Source organism: Rutidosis leptorrhynchoides, chromosome 2 (genome assembly GCF_046630445.1).
Source record: "Rutidosis leptorrhynchoides isolate AG116_Rl617_1_P2 chromosome 2, CSIRO_AGI_Rlap_v1, whole genome shotgun sequence".
Taxonomy (NCBI): domain Eukaryota; kingdom Viridiplantae; phylum Streptophyta; class Magnoliopsida; order Asterales; family Asteraceae; genus Rutidosis; species Rutidosis leptorrhynchoides.
Genome location: NC_092334.1, coordinates 394,196,085 through 394,205,032, shown reverse-complemented (window position 1 = coordinate 394,205,032; position 8,948 = coordinate 394,196,085). Strand labels below are relative to the sequence as shown.

Sequence of the window (8,948 nt, the reverse complement as noted above, 5' to 3'; positions counted from 1 at the left end):
GGCGCTACATGAACTCAAGTGTGGGGAGGAAGTTATAAATTCTTTCGGGTTTTGATTTTGGTTAAAATGGCTTAAAATGGTGAAATTTTTGAACTTTTATCTTCATAAATTCAAATTTTGTTTAAAATTTGTAGATTTTAAAACTAGTTATATACACCGAAATTATTATCACGAAACAAATTTAGAAACAACCAAATGATTGAATTTATTTTGGTTAAAAATCATAAAACTAGTAATCATATAAAATAGATAATCAATATGCTACACCACAATCTTAATGGAAAGAATCATCAAGTACTTTGTTGTTCTAACAATCTAATCCAATGCTCATCAATGTAATAATTGTGAAGGAAGTCAAGTCTTTCAAAATGACACACTTGCTAACTTATGTTATAAGATGTAGTCCAGAACAGCTGTAGGTTGACGAAAAATCTTGAAAAATCATCTCTATCATCAGCTGGAAATCCACCTAACCTCAACATCAAACAAGGTTTTTGGTGGTTAGACTAATCCTAACCATGAGATGGATTTGTCTCGTACAATGTGGGGGGGGGGGGGGCACAGTGCAAATTAGCTTTTAAGACTAATGAATCTATGTTTGATCGCGGTCAACATACATATGCCATAACGAATTGAGGTATACAAACTCATGGTTCACCGATGATATTTGGACATGATATAGTTTTCTTCTAAACTTATACAATTTTATGAACTATATTGTGTAAAACTATTTTTAGGACATCTGGTTACAAGTTTCATGATACTTCAATTATGGGGGCGAGTAGCTTGCTAAGCGCCGACTGAGGCTTCGGTTTTCAGTTACCCTCGACCGGACTTTGAGGTTAAAACCGAAAAACTTATTAGTATAAAAACTAACATGACTATTTTTCAAAATATCAAAGGTTTTTCGCAAAGGTCCTAATTTCCCTAAGGATCTAAATTTTCAAGGAATGTGGAACTTTAAAAACCCACCTTTCGACTTTGGTGTGATTTCAATTCGCGTGAGTACTCAAAAGGTGTGTGTATACTCAAACACGTGCATGTGTTACATTGTGAAATAAATAAAAAAGTGTAAGTGTGATCCGAGTGTGTGTTCCATACAACATGATTTCTTGTGTTCACACATACTGAAATCTTCAAAATTCGTACAAGACATAGGTTGATTTGTAGTGGCACTTTGAGGTGCACTTTTAGTGACACTTTGAGTTTGTACCAATATTTTAACACTCCCCCTTGGTGTAAACTCCCGATCAACAATTCCCAACGCCTCTCGAAATTCCATGAACTTGGCCTTCATTAGAGCTTTAGTAAAGATGTCAGCTACTTGAGCATTCGTCCTTACATTTGCTAGCTCGATCTCCCCGCTTAGAACTTTTTCACGAATAAAATGATATCTCATTTCAATATGCTTAGTACGGGTATGAAAAACGGGATTCGAAGCAAGTTTGATTGCATTTTCGTTGTCACATTTCAATTTGACAACATAGTCTACTTCTTTAAGTATGTCACCAATCAATCTTCTTAGCCAAGTTCATTCTTGAGCTGCCATAGTTGCAGCTATGTATTCCGCTTCCGTGCTAGACAAATCAACAACATCTTGCTTTTTACTACACCATGAAATAACCGCGGAAACCATGTTAAAACAGTAACCCGAAGTTGAATGGCGATCATTTGCGTCTCCCATCCAATCTGCATCCACGAAACCATTTAACAAAACATTATCACACTTCTTATACCACAAGCCGTGGCCTATTGATCCTTTCACATAACGAAGGATCCTTTTTGCTGCATCAAGATGAACATTAGTTGGACATTGTATAAATTGTGATATAATGCCAACCGAGTAAGCAATTTTCGGTCTTGTGATGGTTAGATAGATTAAACTTCCAACCATTTGTCGGAACAACTTCACATCCTTGAGCTCTTTCCCTTGATCTTTCTTCATTTTGAGGGTTGGTTCCATTGGAGTAGTCATAGGCTTTGACTCTCCCATGTTGAAACGTTCCAAGAGACTTCTTGCATAACCCCTTTGAGAGATAAAGTACCCGTTTTCTAATTTATCAACTTCCAAGCCAAGAAAACATCCAATCTCCTCCAGATTCTTCATTCCACAATGACCCGACAGATCATCACTAAACCGAGCCTTAAACCTATTAATGGTTCCATATGAGTTCTTCTTCAAGAGGTTAGCCCACTTACAAGTAATCGGATTATTTGCTTCCGACTTCTTATCAAACTCCCACGTTTCTATCTTCTCCAATGCACCATTCTCTTCTTGCATTGCTATTCTCCAATCCGGAGAATCTTTGACTTCCTTGAAACTTGTCGGTTCCTCGGAAACGTCACCTGAAGATAAACATGTAAATACCTTGTTGATGTTCATCTCATCATCATTGAAATGCCCGGGTTGTCTTTTCTCCTTTGTTGATTTCTTTTCCTCCAGTTTGTCACCTACTTCTCCATTTTCAACTCAATTTTCAACATCATAACTCCTTGATTCTGAAATTTGTGAAGAGTCTTCACCATGAGAAGTTCCAACCGAATCATCAACTTCTATCGAAAGACAATGCTCCCAACTTTCATCAACACTAGAATCCTCCTTTTCATTTGCGAAAAGAACACCATCAACAATCTCTTTATTACAAAGGATAGTTTCATCACCAGTCATACAACGAGAGCTAACCAAATCAAATTCACATTGATTCGTCTTCATAACCGTATCAACGGTAAAACATTGCTCCCATTTCACATCATCATCGTTGCTTGTGCAAGCCACGTTTGCTTTTGTGACTTTTGAATGACAAAATCTCTTAATATAACCAACCTTTCCACATTTGTAACATGTGGGAGATTTCCTTCCTTTGTACTCACTTTCATTATCACTTGACAACACTTCATCCTCTTCATTCTTCTTGCGGAATGAAGCTTCCTTTTCATCTTTGTTGGGTGAAACCTTCTTCTTGTTCTTTCCTTTCGAGAACAAAACCGCATCGGACTCAAAACTCTTGGCCATTTGCTTAGCCAAAGCTTCTTAATTAGAGAGAAGATTTTCTAATTCTTCAACCGAAGGTTGAGTAGCCCACCCTTGAATAGAGGTTATGAACGGGACATACTCCTTCTTCAACCCACGAATCAAGTATCGACGCAAACGAGATTCGCTAATCTTCTCTTTATCATCAATCTCTGAAATTTCTGCACAAATGCTTTTGACCCGCAAGAAATATTCCGAAATTGTCATTGCTTCTTGTCTTGAAATTGCTAACTCATTTTCTAGGAATTGCAACCTTGCGGTGTTCTTCTTTGTGAAGAGTTTTTCAAGAGTGTCCCACACTTCCTTTGGTGAACTTATATCACGAACGTGTTCTATGCACTCTTTGCTAATTGATGTCCTCAACGCAAAGAGAGCCTTTCCACACTTTTTCTTCCATTTCCTTCGTGATTCACCATGCTCAAGAGTTTCTATGGGAATAATGACATCACTTCCAGCCACAAGTTCCCATAGGTCTTGACCTTGAAGGTAAGCCTCCATACACATCTTCCAATACTTGTAGTTGTTGCCTACAAGTCTCTCCATACCATTGAACATACCTCCATTGTTTACATTTGAGACTTCCATTTTTGATTAGCAAGAAACTAGTTTACACTTTGAGTAATTGCACACAAAGTTTAACTTAGGACTAAACTTATAACCAAGTTTATAACCAAGCTCTGATACCATAAAACAACTAGTTAAATGCTGTAAATGAAAGAGTAGGAAAACAATAAGTAAGAACAATTGAAAAACTGAATGTGTTTGGACTGCATTTCTTATGGTTACAACACTCCTTTAAATAGATGTTCAAAGTAGAAATAAGATGATTAGCACACACCTACTACACTCATTAAAGCCATAAATCATTGAGACAAAGTGCCCATTAAACAAGAAAAGCAAAAGAAAAGCAAGAAAACCCAGAGTGGGAAAGTTGGTGAGTGACCAACTTGATACAGCTACAGATGCGCCGCATCTGTAGAGGATGCGCCGCATCCTCTCCTTCTGATGCGCAGCATTCAAGTGAAACTCCCCATCTAAAACAATCGGGACATTTTGGTGTATGGATGCGCCGCATCAATGAAGAGATGCACCGCATTCAAGTGATTCACGCATACCGAAATCTTCAAAATTCGTACAAGACATAGGTTGATTTGTAGTGGCACTTTGAGGTGCACTTTTAGTGACACTTTGAGTTTGTACCAATATTTTAACACTCCCCCTTGGTGCAAACTCCCGATCAACAATTCCCAACGCCTCTCGAAATTCCATGAACTTGGCCTTCATTAGAGCTTTAGTAAAGATGTCGTCTACTTGAGCATTCGTCCTTTCATTTGCTAGCTCGATCTCCCCGCTTAGAACTTTTTCACGAATAAAATGATATCTCATTTTCAATATGCTTAGTACGGGCATGAAAAACGGGATTCGAAGCAAGTTTGATTGCACTTTCGTTGTCACATTTCAATTTGACAACATAGTCTACTTCTTTAAGTATGTCACCAATCGATCTTCTTAGCCAAGTGCATTCTTGAGCCGCCATAGTTGCAGCTATGTATTCCGCTTCCGTGCTAGATAAAGCAACAACATCTTGCTTCTTGCTACACCATGAAATAACCGCGGAACCCATGTTAAAACAGTAACCCGAAGTTGAATGGCGATCATTTGCGTCTCCCATCCAATCTACATCCACGAAACCATTTAACAAAACATTATCACACTTCTTATACCACAAGCCGTGGCCTATTGATCCTTTCACATAACGAAGGATCCTTTTTGCTGCATCAAGATGAACATTACTTGGACATTGCATAAATTGTGAAATAATGCCAACCGAGTAAGCAATTTCCGATCTTGTGATGGTTAGATATATTAAACTTCCAACCATTTGTCGGAACAACTTCACATCCTTGAGCTCTTTTCCTTGATCTTTCTTCATTTTGAGGTTTGGTTCCATTGGAGTAGTCATAGGCTTTGACTCCCCCATGTTGAAACGTTCCAAGAGACTTCTTGCATAACCCCTTTGAGAGATAAAGTACTCGTTTTCTAATTTATCAACTTCCAAGCCAAGAAAACATCCAATCTCCCCCAGATTATTCATTCTACAATGACCCTGAAGGTTATCACTAAACCGAGCCTTGAACCTATTAATGGTTCCATATGAGTTCTTCTTCAAGAGGTTAGCCCACTTACAAGTAACCGGATTATTTGCTTCCGGCTTCTTATCAAACTCCCACGTTTCTATCTTCTCCAATGCACCATTCTCTTCTTGCATTGCTATTCTCTAATCCGGAGAATCTTTGACTTCCTTGAAACTTGTCGGTTCCTCGAAAATGCCACCTGAAGATAAACATGTAAATACCTTGTTGATGTTCATCTCATCATCATTGAAATGCTCGGGTTGTCTTTTCTCCTTTGTTGATTTCCTTTCCTCCGGTTTGTCACCTACTTCTCCATTTCCAACTCCATTTTCAACATCATAACTCCTTGATTCTGAAATTTGTGAAGAGTCTTCACCATGAGAAGTTCCAACCGAATCATCAACTTCTATCGAAAGACAATGCTCCCAACTTTCATCAACACTAGAATCCTCCTTTTCATTTGCCAAAAGAACACCATCAACAATCTCTTTATTACAAAGGATAGTTTCATCACCGGTCATACAACGAGAGCCAACCAAATCAAAATCACATTGATTCGTCTTCATAATCGTATCAACGGTAAAACATTGCTCCCATTTCACATCATCATTGTTGCTTGTGCAAGCCACGTTTGCTTTTGTGACTTTTGAACGGCAAAATCTCTTAATATGACCAACCTTTCCACATTTGTAACATGTGGGAGATTTCCTTCCTTTGTACTCACTTTCATCATCACTTGACAACTCTTCCTCCTCTTCATTCTTCTTGCGGAATGAAGCTTCCTTGTCGTCTTTGTTGGACGAAACCTTCTTGTTGTTGTGATGACCCGGGAATTTCCGACCAAATTTAAATTTTAATCTTTATATGTTTCCGATACGATAAGCAAAGTCTATAATGTTGAGTCTCGAAAACTTTGAACTATGTTCATATAATCAATTACCCTTTGACTGTGCTCGACGACTCACGAACAATAAATTGTAAATAAATGTGCATGCATACAAATATAAATATAAGTTGTTATATGATTATTACTAATATTATTATTATTATCAATAATCACTACTGATAATATTATAACTAATACTATTAGTATCATTAACAATATTATTTATTATCATTTTTACCACTATTAATATCACAATTAAATTACCATCATAATTACCATTAACAGTAAAATTATTAGTTTTATATGTATTATTATTATCAGTATTATTATTGAACTTAATAAAATTATCATTGTTGTTATTTTTAGTATCATCATAGTATTATTATTATTGTACCTTATCAATAATAATAATATTATTATTATTAATATAATTATTATTAATTAGTATTAATATTATTATTAATATCAATTAAATTATAAATCAGAAAAAGAGAATGAAATCGATTTCATGTATCTTCCAACATGGAGTTAAATTTTTGTTTGTTGCCATCAATTCACAGATACAAACAGATGATTACACATCTTTGACAAATTTTATTCCTTCACTATACCAGATGCAGTTCGTAAATAAGATAAATCAAATAGATAAATTACAAAATCAGTTTAAGTCCCTATCTACTTTTTAAATCTTCTTCACCTAATTGATAACTCTGTCGACACCTTAATAACTATAAAACAATTACAAACGAATATTAATGCTGTAGTAAACATCTAATCTTGAATTATATATGTACCAACAACTGTATATGGGAATTAAAAACAGAAAAAAAATAGTACGAGTTGTTAGATATCACAATGTGTTAACTTCATAATTTTCCTGATTGATATTTCTGTCTGATTTCTTCTTACACATCCATATCACTCGTACAAATCCGTTAGCTATCCCTATCTTCTTTATATTTTCTTTGTTTTCTTCTCTTTGGCTCGAATAAAACTGTCCGACTCTTCCAAACTATATAACAAACGATCACTTCAAGTTGTTGAAAGAATTCAATCGAATTCTTATCATCATTTCCACTCCATAGTTCAATCTCTGATCACCACCTTCCTTTATCTCTCTCTCTCTCCCCTAATATTGATCATGAACCATCAATTGCCTTCTTACTTCTTTTTCGACAACCCAAAAACATCATTATATTGTTGTATGATTGCTGTTGTTGAAGCCTGTCGTACAAACCCAACACCATCCATCGAAAACCCTCAACAACTATAAACTTGTACGTTAACCATAGCTTCCACCACCACTTCACCACATGAACCACCTTTGTTCTTGTCTTCAATATCTTCCCTCTTGTTTCTTTTGACCCAAAACTGCCCATCTTCAACCATCACAACTGTTATCGCTACCATTATCGTTGTTTATATACTACTACTATCTCAAACGAGCTGTTTCAACAAACATAAACCGCCACCCCAGGAATCACCTCTTTTCTTTTCTTTACTACTGTCAATGAAGCACAATAAACCACTTGCTATATATATTTTTGTTTCCTTTCAGAAATCCACTTGATACTCGAGTATAAATGCCATGATCCCTCTTCTTTTGGTCGACAAATTATAAAGTGGACAATCCCACTTGAATTTTAAAGGAAAAAGTAATCGAGTAAATGGATTGTCAGACCCCATATTCTAGTTTCTTTTGACCAAATGTTTGTTTATTTATCTGTACACTTCTGTTTCTTGTTTCATTGTGGACGCCAAACCCAAAAATCCTTTTTGCTGTTTCATTTTTTGTGACCCAATACCCACAACGAAAGTGAATAAAGATGATACATGGATTACAAGCTGTAAAGCGATGATGGGGACTACCACTATCATATTTTTTTACCCTTTCTTCCTTTTCTGACCGAAGCACAACGAATCCTTTCCTCTTTTTTTTTTCGTGGGCCAAGTAGGTTAATCGGGCCAGATTATAGTGTTAGTGTCAAGTTCTAACATCCACAATTGATGAAGATAAGATTATGATAACGAAGTGATGGTATTTGGTTATGAGTAAGATAAAATGACGATGATAAAACTATGATTTTATGATGATGGTTAGGGTTTAAGGATGATACATGATATTAGATGATGATGTAAGATGATGAAGATCGTGATGGCGAATGATGATGGAGATGTTGTATGATGATGATGATCATGATGGTTACGGTATATAAGATGATGATGATGATAATATGATTAATGGTGAGCATATAATGAAGAAGATGAAAAAGGAAATGGAAACGGTTTATTACGGGTTATAACTAATTTAGTGGGCTTTAATTCCATAAAATGGAATGATGATGGAGATGTTGTATGATGATGATGATCATGATGGTTACGGTATATAAGATGATGATGATGATAATATGATTAATGGTGAGCATATAATGAAGAAGATGAAAAAGGAAATGGAAACGGTTTATTACGGGTTATAACTAATTTAGTGGGCTTTAATTCCATAAAATGGGCAACGGCCCGATGGTTTGATGAGTGTGCTTGTGTTCGAGAGGTCGCGGGTTCAATTCTTGTTCATGACAACATTTTTTTTTGACAAAGCTAGTAAGGTAGTTTCAATACTAAATATTATTATTATTATTATTATTATTATTATTATTATTATTATTATTATTATTATTATTATTATTATTATTATTATTATTATTATTATTATTATTGATTAAGATAATTACTATTATTATACAATTATTATTATTATCATTATTATAAGAATTAGTAATATCATTAATTGTATAAGATTATTAATATAAGTATTACTACTAATATTATCATGGTTATCATTATTATTATTATTATGATTATATTTAAAATTAAGAGTATTGCTATTATAATTATT

At 35.1% G+C, this 8,948-nt stretch overlaps 3 protein-coding genes across 3 annotated transcripts; all 3 read right to left on the bottom strand.

Moving 5' to 3' along the window:
- Nucleotides 1-1,531: 1,531 nt before the first annotated feature.
- Nucleotides 1,532-2,383, bottom strand: LOC139889073 (uncharacterized mitochondrial protein AtMg00810-like). Its single transcript, XM_071872046.1, has one exon. It carries the CDS (start codon nucleotides 2,381-2,383, stop codon nucleotides 1,532-1,534), a length of 852 nt encoding a protein of 283 aa, XP_071728147.1.
- Nucleotides 2,384-3,031: 648 nt separating this feature from the next.
- Nucleotides 3,032-3,616, bottom strand: LOC139889072 (uncharacterized). Its single transcript, XM_071872045.1, has one exon. The coding sequence runs from the start codon at nucleotides 3,614-3,616 to the stop codon at nucleotides 3,032-3,034; it is 585 nt and encodes a 194-aa protein (XP_071728146.1).
- Nucleotides 3,617-4,105: 489 nt separating this feature from the next.
- LOC139889071 (uncharacterized mitochondrial protein AtMg00810-like) lies at nucleotides 4,106-5,300 on the bottom strand. Its single transcript, XM_071872044.1, has 2 exons — nucleotides 4,436-5,300; nucleotides 4,106-4,389 (listed from the first exon to the last, which is right to left on the bottom strand). The coding sequence occupies exons 1-2, from the start codon at nucleotides 5,298-5,300 to the stop codon at nucleotides 4,106-4,108; spliced, it is 1,149 nt and encodes a 382-aa protein (XP_071728145.1).
- Between the last annotated feature and the right edge of the window lie 3,648 nt (nucleotides 5,301-8,948).

Bases quoted from the DNA above. Each gene is read 5' to 3' on its own strand.
- LOC139889072 (XM_071872045.1), bottom strand. From the start codon at position 3,616: ATGGAAGTCTCAAATGTAAACAATGGAGGTATGTTCAATGGTATGGAG.
- LOC139889073 (XM_071872046.1), bottom strand. From the start codon at position 2,383: ATGAACATCAACAAGGTATTTACATGTTTATCTTCAGGTGACGTTTCC.
- LOC139889071 (XM_071872044.1), bottom strand. From the start codon at position 5,300: ATGCAAGAAGAGAATGGTGCATTGGAGAAGATAGAAACGTGGGAGTTT. The intron at 4,390-4,435 runs GTACTAAGCATA...TTCGTGAAAAAG, and splicing joins GAATCCCGTTTTTCATGCCC to TTCTAAGCGGGGAGATCGAG.